Source organism: Amaranthus tricolor, chromosome 13 (genome assembly GCF_026212465.1).
Source record: "Amaranthus tricolor cultivar Red isolate AtriRed21 chromosome 13, ASM2621246v1, whole genome shotgun sequence".
In the NCBI taxonomy this organism is placed as follows: Eukaryota; Viridiplantae; Streptophyta; class Magnoliopsida; order Caryophyllales; family Amaranthaceae; genus Amaranthus; species Amaranthus tricolor.
The window spans coordinates 8,324,769-8,345,224 of record NC_080059.1 but is presented as its reverse complement, the minus strand read 5'-3'; the positions used below and the strand labels follow the sequence as shown (position 1 = coordinate 8,345,224).

The 20,456-nt window shown below is 33.3% G+C and overlaps 2 protein-coding genes across 12 annotated transcripts; one reads left to right on the top strand and one right to left on the bottom strand.

Annotated features, from left to right (window-relative positions):
* Positions 1-408: 408 nt before the first annotated feature.
* Positions 409-4,145, bottom strand: LOC130797604 (transcription factor TCP20-like). 4 transcript variants are annotated; one of them, XM_057660258.1, is made up of 4 exons: positions 2,527-4,132; positions 2,162-2,419; positions 1,709-1,756; positions 409-877 (listed from the first exon to the last, which is right to left on the bottom strand). In XM_057660258.1, the coding sequence occupies exon 1, from the start codon at positions 4,007-4,009 to the stop codon at positions 3,170-3,172; it is 840 nt and encodes a 279-aa protein (XP_057516241.1). In that variant the 5' UTR covers positions 4,010-4,132; the 3' UTR covers positions 409-877; positions 1,709-1,756; positions 2,162-2,419; positions 2,527-3,169. The 4 variants fall into 4 exon arrangements, with proteins under 4 accessions (XP_057516241.1, XP_057516238.1, XP_057516240.1 ...); XM_057660255.1 differs by having other exon boundaries at positions 2,162-4,145; XM_057660257.1 differs by having other exon boundaries at positions 409-857; positions 2,162-4,145.
* Positions 4,146-7,855: 3,710 nt separating this feature from the next.
* LOC130797967 (recQ-mediated genome instability protein 1) lies at positions 7,856-20,381 on the top strand. Of its 8 annotated transcripts, none has more exons than XR_009039005.1 (9): positions 7,856-8,677; positions 10,579-10,749; positions 11,730-11,875; positions 14,725-14,891; positions 16,391-16,890; positions 17,971-18,081; positions 18,163-18,288; positions 18,442-19,009; positions 19,944-20,381. XR_009039005.1 is itself a non-coding variant. In XM_057660775.1 (8 exons), the coding sequence occupies exons 1-8, from the start codon at positions 8,045-8,047 to the stop codon at positions 18,610-18,612; spliced, it is 2,025 nt and encodes a 674-aa protein (XP_057516758.1). In that variant the 5' UTR covers positions 7,856-8,044; the 3' UTR covers positions 18,613-20,381. The 8 variants fall into 8 exon arrangements, 2 of the variants coding, with proteins under 2 accessions (XP_057516758.1, XP_057516757.1); XR_009039004.1 differs by having other exon boundaries at positions 19,680-20,381; XR_009039003.1 differs by having other exon boundaries at positions 7,966-8,677; positions 19,677-20,381.
* The last annotated feature ends 75 nt before the right edge of the window (positions 20,382-20,456 follow it).

Genomic DNA, 20,456 nt, shown 5'->3' with positions numbered 1-20,456 from the left:
TTAATATTCTACTGTTAAATCCATTATACTCAATTTTTTTTTGAAAGACATTACACTCAATTATTAAACCCATTATACTCAATCTTAAGTAAAATTATGCCATACTTTCTAGCTATTTATTAGCATCAAGAGTTAATAATAATGACATGCTGGATAAACTCCACAGACACGATACGGCTATCAAGTTTTATTTGAATATAAGTCATTCCATTTCATTATCAGTGTTATTAAGTGGCTTGTACATAAAATGAAATTTGAGAGGGCGAGGATGTATACAAACTGACTATTATGAATGAAAATTTGACAAAAATGATATTTTCAATTGACCATTAGTTATTAAGCGTCTTTTCAAAATTTACATTAATAAAATGCACGTGATTTAATGAATCTTGCTTGGGAATATAAGCGTGATGGTAAGGCGGTAATTTTATGTTTAAAATATAGCATTTTGAATGATCCGAGATCCATATCTATCCCCTTGTTAACATGTAATTAACCAAATTCTAATACTTCTAGTACACCAATGATCATGTATAAATACCAATCTTCTCAATCTGTTACCGCTCCATAACAATACATACTCCATAACCATCAACGGACCTGTAAACCAATCCCGCCTTCCACGTTTTGAATTTCCTCACTTTCCTTAGCAATTAGCGCATAGCTTTGTCGAAGGTAAGATGCTTACTAGTCCACATCCATGGTGTGCTACCAGACTCATGGTGTAATCCTCATGTGGCGCCATTCCAATCAAGTTGTTCGGGTCGGTTCAAATCGGGTCTTGAATCCACATTGGGATTTCCATGATTTTAAACCCATTTTGAAGTTGTGTCAAAGTCATCGAGTCTATTTCTGCCCTTGTCCATTACATGAAAAACTGGTAATCAGAATTAAGATCATAAGACTGTCATAAACCTCGAAAGCCAAACTATATAGTTGTGATGCATGTAAAATATTATAAACGTCATCCAAGAACCATCCATCCTCAAGAAAATTAGCATCAATTATTTAAAGAAAAAATTTAATTTGACGATGGTTTAACTTGTTTCAAAGAATTTAATGCATAAAGCTGCTAAAATGAATAGGAAATTAGAAATCAAACATCAAACCACAGAAAGAAAATTTTCTAGATGCATATCAAGCTTGACAGTTGAGAATGTTCCAAAATGGCAATAGATGATGGTGAGTTTCCTCAACTACCCACATATCCTTGATCAGGCATAAAGTCAGATCTAAATCATACTATTTTCGTACTTTTGTATGTCATGCACAAATTCAAGACAAGAAAAACCGAAGAATAGCTAAAAGTGGAGTGGAAAAGAATACAAAAGATCAAGATTCACAAATTGACGAGAATTCACGTGAATGACCACTAGAACTGATTTTTTGGTTCATATAGTTGAACCCATCAGAACTCCGCAGTTAAACATGCTTGGACGAGACTACTACTAGAATGGGTGACCTCTTGGGAAGTCTTCGTGTTGCACCCCTTTTACTCTTTGAAAGAGTACGGATATGGATTGTTTATCAACTTCCCTCGCCCAGACCCTGTTTCCAAGCGGGATATTGGGTTGATGATGATAATGATATTCAACCCCATTATGTCGGAACTAAGGCTTTAAAATTTAGGGCATATTATACTAGTTCATTAATGATGAAATGAAAGTTACATGTATATGGCAAAGCAGAGCAAAATCAAGACATCTACCTGTATTATAGTGGCACACTAAGAGAAGTATCATTGTCAATAATTACCCTGCATAGAAACCAAAGACAAATCATGTGAGAATAGCATAAACAATTGCAGATTAAGTAGGAAAGAAGAAACCCAAAAAGAAAACCTTTTCTATACAAAAGATTCTCCAGGAAGACAGCATAAGGCCAACAAAACTATATTTTAAAAATGAATGGGAATCCAAAGAGATCAAATTCCAAAAACATATCAGACACATTTCTAATCAAAGAGGGGATGGGAATTTCCATGGAAAAAGCATAATAAATAAAAGAGGACATTAGAATAAAACATCATTTGCTCTTATCTTGAGAAATCAGCATTTTGCCAGGTAAGAATTGTATTAAAGATTCATGTCATTTTTTTTAACCAGAAAAGGAATACCATTTTTATATACTCCTTGTAATATTTAAGCAAGAAATAGCTCACCTTGAGGAATGTTTTCTATGATATGGAACATTGCTCTAATACTTTTAAATGTTGACCAATTCAAATCTTCACAGCTTCAAGCTATATTACTCGGACTCTTTATTCTACTTCACGTATCCGTGTCCAATCCTTGATCCTTGAACGTTGGTATGGCACTTAGACACTTCATTTTAGGCATAAAATTGAATATTTAGACGTATCCGACACTTGAAAATGTACCAGTATTCAACTTCCGTACCCGAGGCTAAATAACATAGGCTTCAAGCAATCAAAGAAAATATCAAGTCAGTGCAATTTTGTTTGCGCTCGAGTCCAGGATACTAGTATAAAATGCATAGAAAACATCAAACGCATTGTACACGTACAAAAAAAACCGGCAATTTGGGTCATATTCAGAGATATCTCACACTTTCATCCGATATTTGGCATTATGACAAGTCACATCACTCTCATTACCTCATCACCATCCTGTTACAGCGATTGGGACTGCAATTTTTGCACTATGATAAGACGAGCCAAACCCTCATGCGTGGCTTGATCAACTCGGCTATCATTCTTCTTATTATAATAAGTTGAACAATCCAATACTAAAAGTGTTTTAATGGCCTACGCAAGACTCAAACCTAGAATCCCCTGCTCTTCACCATAAGATATCAAACATGGGTTAAAAACATAGTTCTAAAAGCATGAACTTGGATCACTAAACATTCTAAATTAAGAACTATGAGATCAGAAAAATCAGTAGCTATAGTTTTAAAGTTTAGTCAGATGATCTGTACAATCAAAAATCAGTACATGAATTAAAACCAACCATCTTTTTTTCCTATTTTTTTTCAGAAAATGAAGTTCTTAGCTTAATCAGATATAAAAACATTCCTGAAACAATCCCCTATTTCCACAATTCTCAACATACTTACATATAAAACTATAAACAAAAAAGAAATAATATTACAAAATAAAAAAAATCCCAACAAAAACAGTAATCCACAGAAGAAATAAAAGCAATATTCATTGCTCTCTTGAATTGTCATTAGAATGAGATTGTAAGTGCTGCTGCTGTTGATGAACAGTTTCAGCACTAACAGCAGCAGCAGCACCAGAATCAGTGTGTTCATGGCCTTGTTGTTGCTGTTGTTGTTGATAAAGTTGTCCAATAACACCATCTTGAGAAAGACCGAGTTGAAGACCAGGAATCTGAGTTCCCCGAGTCAAAATCGGAGTAAAACTCAGAAGACCCATGTTACCAGTAGGTAATCCAACTCCTTGAAGTTGAAAATTAGTGACATAACTCGATGATTGACTCACTAAATTGGAGTTAGTACCAGAACAATTATCAAAAACTTGAGCATAGCCACTTCCAATTGAAGGCCAAATTGAAGCACCCACTTGAGATCTTCCTAAATTATCCCCAAAATTAGCCCAATTAGGCCGATTTCCCACCTCAATCCCGGCTCGTAATTCGTTAATTTTAGAATGTAAACCTAAAGAAACAGATGAACCCTGTTGGGTAGCACCAGAAGCAGAAGCAGTAAGAAAAGAAGCAGGAATAGTACCAGTACCAGTAGCAGCAATAATTGCAGGTTCGGCTTGTTGAAGAAGCCATTGAATTGTTTCGCCATCGGTTTTATGACCTAATTCTCTTGTTAATTGAAAAACCCTTGCTGCACAAAGTGCAGGCATTCTAATTCTTCTGCTTCTTCCATCTACTTTTGTATGTCTGTCTTTGTTTGAGCTTCTTTTGGGTGCTAACTGTTGATTTTGCTGCTTCTTTTGAAGGTCTTCTTTATTGGGTGATTGTGTATTGATTGCAACAACCTGTTTTTCTTCTGGGTTTCTGTTGTCATCCATGGATGTGTATGTGTGTGAGACTTGTGAAGAGAGAGAAAGTGAAGAGAGAGAGAGAGTGAGTATACAATAGAATATAGTTGTGGTTGCTAATTTGCTATGACCTGAGTGTAGTTTTCTTTTGGAAAGGAAAAGATAAGAGGGTCAAAACTCAAAACTCAACGTACTCAAAATAGATTTAATGATTTAATAGTTGGAAAATTTTGTAATTAAATCCAACTTAACTTGAATTTAAAATTACATAAAATTAATTGTGGACATAAGATTTGATTTTAAACTGATTTAAAATCGATCTGATGATCCAAATGAAACTCTCTAAGAACATGGATTAAGTTATAAAAAATTAACCCGATTAATTGAATTATGATTTCATTCGGCCGATATATTTGTATACAAAAATCAAAATCAGATTGTCAAATTTTTATATATGCTCGAAAAAGTAAATAACTCGACCTAAAATATTATATCTAAAATTCGTCCCAACATCGAAATGGATACCTCTAAAATAGACCCTTCTAGATTAAAGGGAAGCTACTTAACAAATCTTTCCCTTTGGTGGAAGTCTGACTTCTTTTTTTCTTTCGGTTAAACAAATACAAATAATGAAACAAAATTGCAGGGAAGGAAATATATAAAATGTGAACTCTTTACTTATGTGTACTTAACTGCTTACTTGGATTTTAGGAAGATTTTTTTCCTTGTTTTGGGATATATTTTAAATTCAAATTTTGAGAGAAGATTTAATTACATGCATCGTTTTCTTGCATTAATTACATTTGGACTTGGATGCTCAAAATCATCTATAAAAAAAATGTAATTTTTATATTAAAATGATTTGGTGAATTTGAATTATGTGATATTTAATTTGATTATCAATTAAGTTTAATTTGTAACGAAAGACTGTTACGCATAACTTAAACACATTAAATTGAATTGTGTTTAGGTTTACTCACAACCATCATCAATTGTCTCATGTAATAACACATGAGAACGTACTCTTTATTATGTGTTGAGCAAATTAGATTATGTTATATAGAGTTCAAAATGGATCGAAATGAGAGTGAAGTAAAAAAATATTGAAAATGAATAGTATAAGTGATGTATTTAACTAAATTGAATGAAGTTGAAATTGTATGAGCATAAAAAATAATAGAAAACTTTGACTATACGCCTAAAAAAAAAAAAAAAAAAAAAAAAAACTTTGAATATACTTATTAGAACATAGGAAAAAATACAATTAGGTTGGATGTTATGATTTAAATTTGTTTCATTGCATTTTCAAAACATCAATCAGCCTTTTATAAAAGGGTTTATTATTTGTTGTGGTACAATGAAATGCTGGTAATTAATAGTTGATTAAATCAATGAGTTTGAGTAACTTGTTATATCAACAATGTTTATGCAAATATTTTGTAAAATTTACTGATAATTGACAATTGATAATTAATAATTAATAGTTGTTTGCTTTATTTAATTAAATTGACATATAAGGATATTTACATTGTACAACAATTGATCTCAAAATACAATTATATGACGCAAATTAAATATAAAAGTGTATTGGTTATTTTTGTTCCATCTTATTATCAAGATATATGTCAAACATTTTCATATTTTTAGGGTTTAAATAATAGTGAGCCTACAAATAAGAGCTATAAGCGGCCTCCTTTTCTTTTTCTCCGTTTTAAGCTTTTTCGATATAATTAGAATAAATATTTGTTCTCTTCTTATAAGAGAAAAGTTTTACCCATTCTTTAGGTTGAGTCTACTAAAATATTGGGCTTTAATCTCTCTCCTTGTGAGAGTTTGGGGTTATGAATTTTTGGTCTCTAGTTGATTTGTTCGTAGAGATTAATGCGATAATGCAACAAACACCAAAATTGCAATTATCATGAACAATATCAAATTCAATTCTATTTTAAGACTACAACAGATTGAAAGTCCCCCTTGTAAAAGGTTGTATCAAATAGCAATGTGAAAGAGGATACTAAAAATTGTCAGATCTTATACACAACGATCGTAGTTTTGTTAATTTTGAATAATATTTGGTTAAAATTATTATTTACTTGCTAATTTTTATCTTTAATGTAAATATCGTATGTTCAGGTATTATTTTAAAAAAATAATAAGCCTAATTGCTTTGAATTATCCATCAACCAAAATACAAAGCGTGATTCTTAGTATGTTTGTCTTCACCTTGTCAACAAAACTTTTAAGTTAATTAAGTTCGAATCATCGATAAAAAATGATTATATTTAATCGATATTGATATCATATCATAAATTTTAACTAAATTCAATTAAATTTGACTAAAATATAATAGAATATGATCAGTTTGACAATATCAATATATTCAACATGTAAAAAACTCAATACAATGAAACAAAGTTTGTAGGAAACAACTTCTATGTGTTATAACTCGTGTGAGTTGAAATAATGTAGGTTTATATAGGTATTATTCTCTTTATTCTATTCATTAAGTATCATTTGTTATTTGATTTGTTTTATTCATTTTGAATCGTTATTATTTTTAAATATAGTTCACCACTTTTATTTTAATTTCATTTATATATTTTAAGTATCTTTTAATTTTATTTACTCAAATTCAATACATAATTTATTTTCTCAATTTTTCAAAAATACTTTATTTCGTTTTAATGCTAATGGAAAGAGACGAAATAGTAGTTTGTAGGACCATTATAGTGTTAGTATTATAGTGAGAAAAGAAGAAAATTGGTATGATGTTTTTGACACATACTCTAATTAAGAAGAAGGAAGAAGGTATGTTTAAAGGGAAGTAAGGAAGTATTTACCAAAAATTCCATGATTGAAGCAGCAATGATTGGCACTCCAATAAAGATTAAAGACCCAACTGTCAATTACACAAGTACACATGGCAACCTTATCAACTATTCTCTGTTTGTCTTGGACCATCCATTCCCCCACTCTACAACCATACTTTTCACATTTTGCCCTTTTACTATGCTTTTTTTTTCTTTTATTATTTGTTTCGGTAATGAAACGAGGAAGTGAAAAACACTTGAAATATCGTTAGTAGAAGCGTTATCAGGAGCGGCGATTCGTGGAAGGAAGCGACTTGAATTCCTGTAAAACAACACGTTAGCCTTGTCCGGGGGTGATCTCCCGGAAAACCCCTCTGACGCTCAAATTAGAACGTGGATATGAGAATATTGAGTAGATGATTATAAACTAAATGCAAGAAGATGCCGGGGTTGATATTTACTGGAATTCCTGTAAATCAACTTTTTATGGGCTTTGTGTGTGTGTGTGGGGGGGGGTTGGGGAATGAGGGTATAATAGTTTGGGGTAAACCCAAAACTAAAATGAAGGAAAGGAAATGATAGAAAGTGACAAACAAACAATAACAAAGGGAATTGAGTATTTTCATTCCCTTTCCCTTTGATTATTACCCCAACCAAACGGCCCCTTAGTTGATTCCTCTAAAAAAATAAAATAATGAAGGAAAATGCTTTAACCGATTGTTAGTAAAACTGTATGCCGGTGGAAAAATGATATCAAACTTTATATTATACGGGATTAATTAAAAGTTCGTATTATTGTAAGAAAATTAGTAAAACGTCGTACTATTCACAGTAATTTTTCCAATAATTAAAAAAGAGTTATAATTGTACAGATGAAAATTTAAAAAATTGGTAGGTCATGTTCAAAAATAAAACAGCGCCTCTCCGAAGAGACCGTCTTTATAAGAGACATCTTTCCAGGCCCAGACTCAACAATTAAAAAAAGAGAAAAAACCTAAAAACGGACGCTCGCGTTTGACCCTATTTGAAAAAAGTTGTGTTATAATCTATTAAAGTTGATATTTAGAGTTGGTGTTATAACCAATATTAAAGTTGGTATTATAACTTATTTAGAGTTAGTTTTATAACTATTAAAGTTGGTATTATAACGGTTAAAATCGCTATTTGGATATTTGGAGGGGAAACACAAACACCCCAACATTTCCCTCCCATTCTCACTGTCTACTTCTAGTATTGCAGGCTGTGCTTGGAAACAATGTCGAGAAGACGATTTCGTACAGTCTACACTTCTTCCTCTGACGATGAAGACGTTCTACAACAACCCCAATTTGAAAACCCTAACCACTCTCAATCTCTGCAACAGCAACAGGAATTTCATGAGCAAGATGACGTTTTTGATGAAGCAATAGATCAAGAATTTATCGAACAACAACAACAATCAGCTACAAACCCTAATCCTAATTATAACCCTAACATCGATTCTTTAACCCTAAATTCAATCCATTCTACTCTCACAATCAATACTGCCCCCATTGTTTCTGAACCTCCTTCAGTCGAAATTTCCGACGAGGAATTTATTGATGTCTCTGAAGATCTCTCCCCTCCTTTTGTTTCTCCTCGTAGAGTAGTTAACGCCTCTTCGGGCTGTCCGGTTAATGATCATTTGAGGAGATTGGGGCTGAATTTAAGGAGAGAGTGGCTTGATTCGTGTATAATAGGGCTTCAGAATGCACACCATGGTTTTTCTAATTTCAATGTCGAAATGAAGGCTAAACTTTGTTTTGGGCAGTTTTTGTACTCGGATATGCGTTATAGTGGTGCTGCTTCTCTTCCTGAAAATGTGCATCAATTGCACAATGTTGATCTTCCTGGCCCCTTTGTTCTGCAGGTCAACTATTTCTTTCTATCTCTCTTTATTGTTTTTGTAGAATATAATAGAATTTATATTGGTGTCAGCTGCAATGTTTGATTTTTGTGGAAATGTTTGCGACAAATTTGCAATCTTGACTTCATATTCTTTCGTTGCGGGTATTTTTAGGTTATTACCAGAAATTGGTACACTTTTTAGACGATGGAAAATCAAAATGGATGTAGAAGGAAATGTCACGTGAACAACCAATGAGAGTAATTTATTGATTGTTAACCGACTCCAATATTTTAGACATTGTTGTTTTGAAGTGGGTCAATATTCCTGATGCTCATGTTTTGATATTGTATTTTGAGAGGTTGTTTTTGGATTAGAACCTAGTAGCATTTCTAGTGAATTGAAATTGTTGTAAGTTCCTTAATCCAGTCTACCATTCAAAAACTAGCTGATTTGTCATTACAAAGATAAGGCTACATACACCCGATCCTAACCGTGTCTAGGTGGAAGCCATATAGTGGGTGTTTGTTTGAGGGACATAAGACTTGAAATTTTTATGTCCAAGTCTCATCTTTTATACTCCCTGTGTCCCATTTGCTTTTGGGTTACTATTCCTCAATCAATTTTAATTTGTATTCTATTCTTAATCCATGCGTTAAAACATTGTCAAATGAGATCTTATTTGATTCGTTATGACATAAAGTTTATTAATATCTAGTTTTCTTAATTTTTAATCATACATAGTTATCGCTGTTAAGTATTGAATTTGTGCATTAGAAAACATGCAAAAGGGACATTTAAAATGAAACAAATGGAGTATTTTCTACTCCTTTCATGAAACTTGAGGCTTTTCTTCATAGTTTTTCCACTCTCACTTTCGAGTACCTCTAAACAAACAATAGACTTTGGGCGAAAAAGTCGTTACACCGGTGAAACACACGACCCATGGTATTTTTAAGTTGATCCTCTTTAGTCGTTACTAATTTTAAATCATACATACTAATAAAAATGTTGGAAAATGACAGATGTCATGCTTTGAAGCCTTGACAATTGTATCATACATGCTAATACAAATGTTCAAAAATCACAAATGTCATCCTTTGGAGGCCTTGACAAATGGAATTATATTAGTGGATAATAGTTGATTACATTAAAATATTTACCTAATTTAGAATTTGATTTTTTAAAAAAATTGGAGCTAAATTAGGTAAAGTATTTATATAATTTATTGTAGCAATTCTATATGCTTAAGTTAGAATTTGATACTTTTAACTGAATGAAAAAGTGATGTATTATAATTTAAAAAATCATTGTTTAATTTTTGTGTTAAAAATCATGTATTCGATAAATTTAATCACGATAATGTATACATGCATTATTCTTTGATGTTATATTTTTATATATTCCATACTAATAAGTTCCTGCATTGTACGAGTTTCTATGCTAGTATATAATATAAGGGTTGAGTAAGTAGTAGAAATGAAACCTTAGTTTTGTGGTTCTAGTGTTTAAGAAAGCTACAAATTTTATTATTCTAAATATTTTTTTTCACCAATAATTTAACCAACTTCTTGTCTCTTAAAATACTCAAGAAACCCTTATTGATATCTTTAATGCCTTCTAACTTATCAAGTACCAAATTATAAAATTTTGTTTTAAAATTAAAACTTACATTTTAACCTTTTTTTCATTTTAGTATTTTGCTCTTGTATGAATATCCATCATTCGACTATAATTATCTTGCTAGAGTATTGGGTATATGATCCCCCTTATTTTAAATTTTACTCTATTCTTCACGTGGTTTTGTTCATGAAAGGTGTCTTTAAGTTTATGGGTAGTTAGAATTTAGTATTTAGTATTTTTGTGATTGGTTGTTGTTCTTTGTTATGCTTGATCATTTACACCTTTTGGCCTTTTCTTTTCAGGTTGATGAAGTAATTAACATTAGTTGTTCGCTGAGAGAGAGGTACAAGAATGCACCTCCGGGGCTTAAAAGATGCCTCAAGCTATCCATGACCGATGGCGTCCAACATGTATTTGGGATGGAGTATAGGCCTATCAAAAGTCTTGAAGTCCTTGTGCCCGCTGGGTTTAAGGTTTTTCTATATGCTTTTTTCATCCTTGCCATTTCCATTTTCTTTCAATGTTTATTTACTTTTTCCTTCATATCTATATATTGGGAATACCTTTTGGTGTTTTCTTGAAATATTGTTGCTAGTTACTCTAGTGTCCTTTATAGTTTGTTTCATTTGATCCAAAAAGCATTCCCATATTTAGGTTAGATGGGGCAAATGATAAGAGATAAAGGAAGTACTATTATAATTGGTAGAGTTACTTCCACATAAACAACTTAGAAGTCACACTAACTTTTAGATTCCCCGCCACATCATATTTGTGTATAGGATATGGAACTAGTTTTCTAGTAATTTTTTTAGAAGATAAATTTACCTTCAATATTTATAGCTTTATGGAGCTTCATAAATGTCTAACAATTACTTTACTGATGAAGTAGATTGAAGTGTTGTAACTCTTGAAATTGGTACTTTTGTAGGTTAGTTTGTGCAAGGACTTCTAACAAGGTGCTTCTTTGGAACCCATGAGAGAACTTTGTTTAAAGAAATTCTTGGCATGGGAACAAATGCATTAATCAATTTTCATGATGTTTAGTATTTCTTGATTGGAGCATATTTGATGGATCTAATGGTTTCTCTTTTACTTGTGTTAAATGTAACCTCTTTAAACTAAACCTAGAAGTCCCCTTTTAAAAGGTTCAAGAATCCCTTAGGCACTAAGGGTCCGCAACGCTAGGTGAAGCCGCAAGGCGCTAACCTTATGTGCAAGATGCTTTGAGGCGCTTGACTTGTACTCTCACCTTAACGAATCACCTCACTTAACCCATTCCCCCTCCCCCCCATCCAAGGCGCTCGTCTTAAGCATTCATAGTGGACTCTTTTAAAACTAAGCTAGCAGCGAATTGCATAATGGACCAGATGGATATAATTTTTCCTCTAGGAACTTTTTAATGGTTTATAGCGCCCTTCATTATTTTTGAAACTAGTTGGCTTTATTGTTGTAGGTTGTCATTCAGAATGTACATGTACGACGTGGGCTTCTAATGTTGGTTCCTGAAGTATTGGAAATCCTTGGTGGTTGTGTTGATGAGCTTGAAGATGCTAGACAAAGGCTTGTTCAAGAAGTTAATAAGCCACCAAGAGGAAGGAGGTAATGAAATGTGGTTGTTCATGTTTGTGTGAGATTACATAAGATTTATAGTTCTTTTACGCTCATGTTTGAGGTGGTTTGGTAACTTAAATTTTGTGTTTGAGTTGATGGATTTCCTCCTTGGATGTTCTATGTGGTGCTCGGGGCTCATAATGTGGCCTTTAGGTTGGATATAATGTATTCACTAATGAGTGGTTAAATGCGATTCCACATATGATTTAAAAGGGTAGTTGTTTATGCTTTCCCTGTTTTATTGTGATATGTGGGTTCTGCATCACAATTTAAGGTTTGGATATGAGTATGTATTCTTTTATATGCATGAAGAAGTTAGTTATCCTATTGTTTAGTCTTTGATCTAGTTTGGCTGCTACTCATCTTACTTGAGGATGACAAAGTTTGGTTGTAGGGAGCACTGGATGTTGATGATTTCTAGAGGGCTGTTTCTGATATGGTATTCGATCAAGTCTCCTGCGTGGGCCGACTTTACATAGCTTTTCTTCCAATAGTATTGGGTTCTTGTAAAAAGTGATGCTTTAAGAGTAGTGAAACATGATTCGCTAGTTAGTCCGCCTTTTGAATCCGTGATTCACTCAAAATGGGTCAAAAATAGCCTAAAACTGACCATAATACGCTTTTTTCGATTCGCAATTCACGAGGTGATTAGCGAATCATGTGACACTATTCAAGAGTTCCAGGACTTAGACCGGAGTAGTATGTAAAAGTATGAATCACTTGTTATTGTGATTTCTAAAAAGGAAAATTCAACTTTGTAAAAAGGGAGCAGTTACGCACTAAAGATCAAGGCGCAACTGCACAAGTGAGAGGCGTGGAGTGAGTCACAGGGAAAGCATGAATCCACTGTTACTGCATTGTTTTCATGCTAGCAACTGTTTTCACACATTAGATTCTCGAACAAGGATGAGATGTGTGCATGCTTGCTCTTCTAGGCTCTAGGACCCATATCACCTCACTTTATCGTGAATGTTTCAAAACACAAGTGTACTAGGGCTAAAACCCTAGATCTCATAGTTTGCTCGTGATTGTGATTTGTACATATGATTGCTGTTATTTAATTTCTTGAGTGTGGTCTTACATAGTACATATTTTGGTAGCCATGGGGTATAGGGAAATTTTGGATTCTGGTTTGGCAGGTAATGAGGTTTGGATGATAGTCATTCAGGTGCCAGGTTTTGTACTATATTCTAGCTTGAAGGATTGTTGAGAACTTGTTGTGTTGAATCCAAATTGTGAAGTTTTTAAATCCTTGCAATTGGGCAATCTCTGAAGAGATGATCAAGTGACTCCCCATGTTTAAGGAAAAGAGGACAAACATGGTGAATTGCATTGTTTATTTCTCCAGTTCACTGAACTGGAAGTGAATTATTGATGATTTTCCAATCGAACACACTGCTTGGGTACATATTGTTTACTCCCAAAAACCTTCCAAATTCATGTCTTTGGGTTTGGAATTATCCCGTTGAAGAAATTATTACCAACTTTTGACATGTAATTCCCTGTCTGTGGTTGTTGCCAGCCTATTTTATCTGGTATCCCGTCTATTTTATCCTTAACGTGATGCTTAGGAGGATAGGTAGCAAGCATGTAAATTGCTTATTTAATACTAGACCACTTCTCACTAACCTCCTTCTGCCATTAATGGTCATGACTCATGAGTGATTATATCAGCAACTTATGAGGGTTCACTTGCCTCCTGTAAGTTTTTAATTTGGATTAAATGCATAACTCAAACCAACAATCTTCCAAGACTCTAGTAAAATTTTTGTTCGGAATCCTTCTCTGAACATTTCCGCTAGCTTAACTAGAGTTCTTGCTGCCCAGAAAACTGAAATTGATCAGTTTTTTTTTGTGAAAGTCCCCCAATCACCTCCCTAAATTTTTTTACCATGTATACCTTGCTTGTTAGGATGTTTAATTGTGACCAAGTCAGCAAGCTTGCTTGAATACCGTACGTTGTTAAGAACGTTCAAATTTGTTCATAGTAGTTATATACAATTTTTTGGGATGAATTGGTGTAATTAGTTTTTTTTTGGGCTTGTGCTCATGAGGTATTCCTAAATGTGGCTCATTCTAGTATTGGAGGCTTTTTATTGTGTCTTGATTGCAGGTGTACTTTTGCTCCCCCTTCGTTGCAGCAGTTCTTTAGATGTTGAATGAAAATTTTCCTTCTTAAAATACAACCAAAATTCACATTAAAAGGTGTTACTTTTTAAAAAATGAGAACCATCCTTATATGAGAACCATGAGAACCATTCTACCTAACAAAAAATATTACTTTTTTACTAAAAATAAGTTAGTTTTAGGTAAAAAAGTGTTACCTATATTTTTTAGAAAAAGCTGGTACTTTTTAGAAAAAAAGTGTTACTTTAAGAAAAAAACTCTTAACAAAACTCACAAAAAGGTGTTACGTTTTACATTAAAAGGTGTTACTTTTCGGAAAAAACGTGTTACTTTGTATTATGTTTTTTTGTGAAAAATATTTTTTTTTGAAAGTAACACTTTTTTACGAAAAATACCAGCTTTTTTTTATAAAAAATATTTTTTTGCCTAAAAGTAACACCTTTCTAGTAAAAAAGTTACTTCTTTATCATGCAGATTGGTTCTCACGATTCTCATATAAACTTGGTTCTCACCGTAACTTGACCATATATATATATATATATATATATATATATATGTATATATAATTGGTTTTGTGCAACATTGGTTTAGAATAGCCTCACTTTACCTCTTTCTTGGTGAAAGAGGCATGCCTATTTTGGTGGGGAAGTTATTTTTGTTGAGGTTTTGGCATAATAAATCTACTTACTTCCTTTTTTGTATTTATTCAGAACAAGGAATGGTAATGTCCCCCCCTTATCAGCTAGAGCTACTCTTGCTGCTTGGACACAAGGTGGTGTTAGTGATGAAGCTATGCCATCAAATGATGCTAATCATGTTCTAAGGAACACTTTAGATTCTATGCCACATGCTACAGCTCAGTTTCGTCAACCCTCGGGTGAGCTTTACTTCTTATGTTGAGTTTTGATGATATTAAATGGAAATATCTCTGTTCTTTTCATATGAATGTCTAGTTTACTTTAGCGTGAATTTTTGAGAAAATGCAAGTTGGTGGATAAAAATTAAAGTTGGGGAATCCTGTTGGACATAGACAGATATTAACCACAAATAACTTTTTAAGTAGGGAAATGAGACGCTTGGAGTGAAATTGCCCAAACTAAAAATTGAACATTCATATTGAGATGATGGGAGGTTCTTTTTACCATTCTTCCTTACCTTGGTCATGTTTAAAATAAATTTCCTTAGATTTTCATGCTGCATTGATTCACTTAGACTGTTACGACAATCATGACCTTTTTTGCATTATGAATGGAACTTGTCGTATTAAATTTCACACCAGAAAAGGTTGGAATGGACCCTTAAATTGTTTATGTGAGCCACATGAGAATCATGCTCTATGGAAGACACTCAACCCCCGTAAAATATCATCTTCTCATGAGTGGGGAAAGATTTAAGGTACACAAAAAGGCGTCACTGCCCATACTTTTTTCCTTAGTGTGTGTGTGTATATATATATATATATATATATATATATATATATATATATATATATATATATATATATATATATATATAGGTTTTGAATCACGTGAAAACCAATTAAAGTGGTGAAAACTGAAAATAGGTGTACATAAAGCTTAAATGATGTACATATTCTGATGGAAAATTTGTAAATAATTGGATATTTTCTAAAAGGTGTGCATAGATGATTAAAAAGTATACCTATTCAGATGGCATTTCTGTAAATAATTTGAACTTTTTCCTTCAAAAAAATATGTACACCCTATAAGAGAGTATGTATCCCTGTTGCCATAATATGTATATGACTGTACGTCAGTCTAGTTTTCAGTTTTCACCACTTTAATTGTTTTCACCTGATCCTGCCCATATATATATATATATATATATATATATATATTTTGACAACTTAAAGAATTATATAGTAATGGTTGGATAAGTGGCAAGGTTTATATTTTTATAATTAAGAGGCATACGGCAAAAATTGCGGTAATGATCGCGATTGTGGTAACGGAATGGTGATGAGGTAACGAAAGTGATGTGGTATCGTAACGCGTAAATTGGTCGAAAGCATGAGATATCCCTTGATATGGCTAAAATGTGGATTTTTGCACCTTTACAAGTTGGAAAAAATCGGTTTTTTTTGAAAACCTTTACAATGCGGTGGATGTGATGTGCACACGTGCAGCCTTGCTTTTGCTCTATGCTAAGAGATCAAAAGCTCAAACCTTTGTCTTTTCTTCTTTTTAAACCTAATTAAGTCTAATCCAAATCTTTGCTCCCCTAACTTTTGAGTCAAGTTTCACCATTGCTTCTCATGGTTAATCAAGCCTTTCACATTTTTTTATATAATTTAATCAATAACTTTCTAAGGAAACTGTATGTGCTCTTAACTTATTTATGATTTTGTTCTAGTAGGTGCTGAGCCAATGACTAGGATAAGGCAATCCTCTCAAGCTGGAGGGTTAATTACTGAGTTTCCTCTTTCAGAAAGAGTTGATCTACATTCTTCAAATTTGCAGTCTTCTCAAAATTATATTACTAGTGAAACTGCTCAACATCATAGCCATGTAGAGACATGTGTGCTTCCTAGAAGTAGGGAAGTTAATGAGTCATATCATGCTGGAGCAACTGCTGAGCATTTAAGTCGTGTGACTGCTCAGAGATCTATCATTGTAGATGCTCATGAGTTTCGTACTGTTACAGAAGCTTCTCAGCAATACCCTGTTAGTGAACATGCTGAGCTCAGTTTGCACTCTACTACTTTCATTGAAAATGATGCTCCGATGCTTGATTCTGTGGAGCACCCATTCATATTAAGCAAAGAGAGAGAGTTGCCTTTCACTTATTTGGTAAGTCTTGCAGCAAAATGGGATGCAGTACAGGATAAAGAGCTTATGGTCCAAGGAAAGATCAAGGTATTGCATATGTGTTTTCTCATTTCCATGTGTTAATATGCTCCTTAGGGGTTAGAGTTATACAAATTATTTCATTGACAACAAAGTTGTCATTGAAAAAAATTTTGGATTTTGACTTGGGGAAAGTATGTTTGCACTTGGTTGATCAATGTTGAACTATGCATTAGTATTCCTAGCAGATATTTATTTTATGTTAGATCGAAAACAGGTAATTTCAACCGATTTCTTTCAATTCATAATGGGTCCTTAGTAATATGAGTTCAATATGACATTTTGTCACTATTAAATATAACATTTAGTTTATTTTTAAATTAATATAATATAATATAATATAATATATTTTTAATTTATTGTTTATTTGAAGTATTTATTTTATACAAAAGCAAATACTACCATTATATGATTCTTTTTTCTTTTTTTAAAATATTGAATGGTTAAGTGGCTAGAAAGATTTTATTTTGGTCAAAAGAGTAAATTAATCTTATACATGTTTTATCTGCTGGAAGAGCTCATATCCCGTAAATTTAAACCCTTAATCATGCATACATTGTGTTTTGTTTTCTGAACTAAGCTGGGTCTGAATGACATAATATTTATAGGTTTCCTGTACTATCTTTATTCCTGTAATTGCTTCGTCGATACCTTAGTTTCATTTCTGACATCACTGCTTGTATTGATTACTTACCTGGTATATCATTTGAACTTCTTGAAGTTTCTAATTAGATTCATCTTGTGTTTATTATCTGGCGAGTAGCATCTGTATTTCAAAAGAAAACACCTTGTAATGAGCAACTAAGTGGATTTCAAGCGTGCAATATTCTCCTTGATGGTGTTACAATGTACTTCTATATATCTGGGCTGACCTTGACGCATTTTCTATTGTATCTGAACAGAATCCTGTTCCTATAATATTTCTTCTCACCAACTTATAATTTATTAGGAACAATATTTATTTGGAAAAATTTATAGCAATGTCCGACTTTCTGTAATCGCATAGAATGTTGGTTAATACAAGCAGTATTTTGGCACAAAATTTCACTATGTTGTTTATCTCAAGTTTCTATCTTCTAAACTCTGCAGTGCTTTTTGACTGGTGTAAAGACATTCCGGTTCAAGGGACAATCAATGTTTGAGCTAGAAGTTTATGTTGATGATGGGAGCCTCATATCTGAAATCCTTATCCACCATAATGTGAGTTCTAGTTGTTTGCCTTCTTTCATGGTGCAACGTGATAGTTTTTACAAACTTGTAACTTCATGGGTTTCTTATCAGGTCGTGAAAAAGGCTATAGGCTATTCACCTGAAGAGGTGACTGCTGCTCTTTCCTCCAAAACTAAAGCAGCTGAGGACATGATGAACACACTAAAAAAGTTTCAGTCTTTCTTGGTGAATTTCGAGGCAGGTTTTATTTGGCTTAAAAATATGAATAATATGTTTGATGAATCCTTCTTCCAAAACTGTTTAAATGATGCCTGTGTCACCTTTCCTGCTGTTTTTCCCATATACCCTTCAAATAGAATGTGAGTAATTGAAATCTAATTCTTTTTGCAGGGTATGATGCTCCTGGAGATGAACAAGACTTCTACGATTCCGGTTGCCCTTGAGATGAATCAAGGTTGTGAAACTTCAGATGCATGGTTACTTTTAAGAAGGCTGAAGCCAACCTCTACAAGCTCATTCTTTCAAAGTGGCCAGTCAGATGTCATTCAATTGTCTCCTTGAGCCATTGAAATTCGGATTGAGCCCTTGTATGAGCAAGATTTTTGTTGGAAAATTGATAGGCTCCTGTTGAAGCTGGTCTCTGGTTAAGATTGGGAAGCTTTGAGTCTCCATGAAATTACGTTGGCATTTTATAAAGAGACTCATTATGCAAACCATCTCATTTATCTGAAGGCAGAGGTTGGCCCTACAATTTTCTATTCTACATTCATCACGTTGAAGCATGTCGCAACGGTAGTTATAATGAATTTTGTTAGATCAAAGGGATGTTTCTCCAAAGGTAAGTTATTAAGATGGTCATGTCTCAGCCTCTTCTTCTGCTACAATTATAAAGCTCTTCGGTTCTCAAGACAGCACATTCACAACCTATGAGATCTGAAGCTTCTCGAAGTCATGAAAGGTACGTTTTAAAACTCATATTCTGACATTGAAGATTTATCTCTTTATACCGAGTCTGCTGCTATAGTGTTATATCTCAACAAGAAAAGCTTGATCTTAAATCATTAGCGGCAATATCTGTGCCTCTAACCTTCCCCAATATATCATTTGTACAGACTTCTTCTAAATACTACCAAGCACTCAGATTGTAATCATTGTATGCCACACGTGAACGTTTTTGAAACTAATTGCTCATTTGTCAATAAACATCTTTTTGTTTTTGAATGAATGATGTTCTAGTTGCACACTCTAAATATACAATTTAATTCCATTTTGTCCCAAATATGCTTGTCCCCATCACTTTTTGTTAGATAGTTTGTTTAATATTTCATTTAAGTCTCACCATAAATAAAGTTCATTTAAGTTCTATTAGACTTGTGCAATGTGTTGTTTACTTGTTTGGGTGAGGGTGTTTTGGGTTGATTAACTCAGTACCAAAATTAAGTTGGATTTTAAAATTTTGAAGTCAGATCTTGTAGATTACTGTTTTGACTAGTATTAGTTGGTTGCCTGGTTGGTATGGCTTAAACTCTCTATCGCTGTATCTCGATACATACTCTAAAGTACATTTTAAATTCAGCTTTTCGCATACGTGCGAAACACCATAAAAAATTCTTTGATCTTTCTAGCAGGTGAAATGATCAAGTTTATTTTGAGCTGTTGAAATTCTGGCTTCTGTTCAATAAGATTGGGATCATCTTTGATACATCTTGTCAATAGGTCTAGTTAGCATCTCCCATTCTTGATCCAATACCATTTTTGCCTTCTTTTGAAAGGAACTTTCCTTTGGTCGATTCTGATTCGATTAGCCCAGGTGCCACCATTGTGATCTCATTGTCTCTTCACCTTGAATCTCTCTCGAAGATCACCAGTGCTACTTTACTTGCCTGTAACAGCCATAAATGACAATTGAGATGAAGAAACGGCCAGACGCAAAATATCGAAGAGAATATGAAGCGAGATGGAATGTTCATACAGTAGAAAGCTAGTCATGGTGATGGAATGTTCATACAGTAGAAAGCTAGTCATGGTGATGGAATGTTCATACAGTAGAAAGCTAGTCATGGTATCCGTAAGGACCGTAACCATGCCCCAGAAGAAGCAATGCTTTCTCTGAGATGTGGGATTGCAAAGTGTATGCTATAGCTGTAGACATATATATGATGCAAATTTACATATATATGTATTTTCTCTCACATTTCTATTACTAATTAACATATATATGATGTATTTCCTCTCTTAATGTTTCCATTATATTCTTTCACATTAGGACAACTGAGTACTCTCTGTCCAACTGTAAATGGTATATATGTTCTGAAAAGCTCACATGGAAAACATATTTCACATTTAAGACAATTGAGTACTCTCACTGTCCAATTGTAAATGGTATATATGTTCCAAAAAGCTCA

Bases quoted from the DNA above. Each gene is read 5' to 3' on its own strand.
- LOC130797604 (XM_057660255.1), bottom strand. From the start codon at position 4,009: ATGGATGACAACAGAAACCCAGAAGAAAAACAGGTTGTTGCAATCAAT.
- LOC130797967 (XM_057660774.1), top strand. From the start codon at position 8,045: ATGTCGAGAAGACGATTTCGTACAGTCTACACTTCTTCCTCTGACGAT. The intron at 11,876-14,724 runs GTAATGAAATGT...GTATTTATTCAG, and splicing joins AAGCCACCAAGAGGAAGGAG to AACAAGGAATGGTAATGTCC. The intron at 14,892-16,387 runs GTGAGCTTTACT...ATTTTGTTCTAG, and splicing joins TCAGTTTCGTCAACCCTCGG to TAGGTGCTGAGCCAATGACT.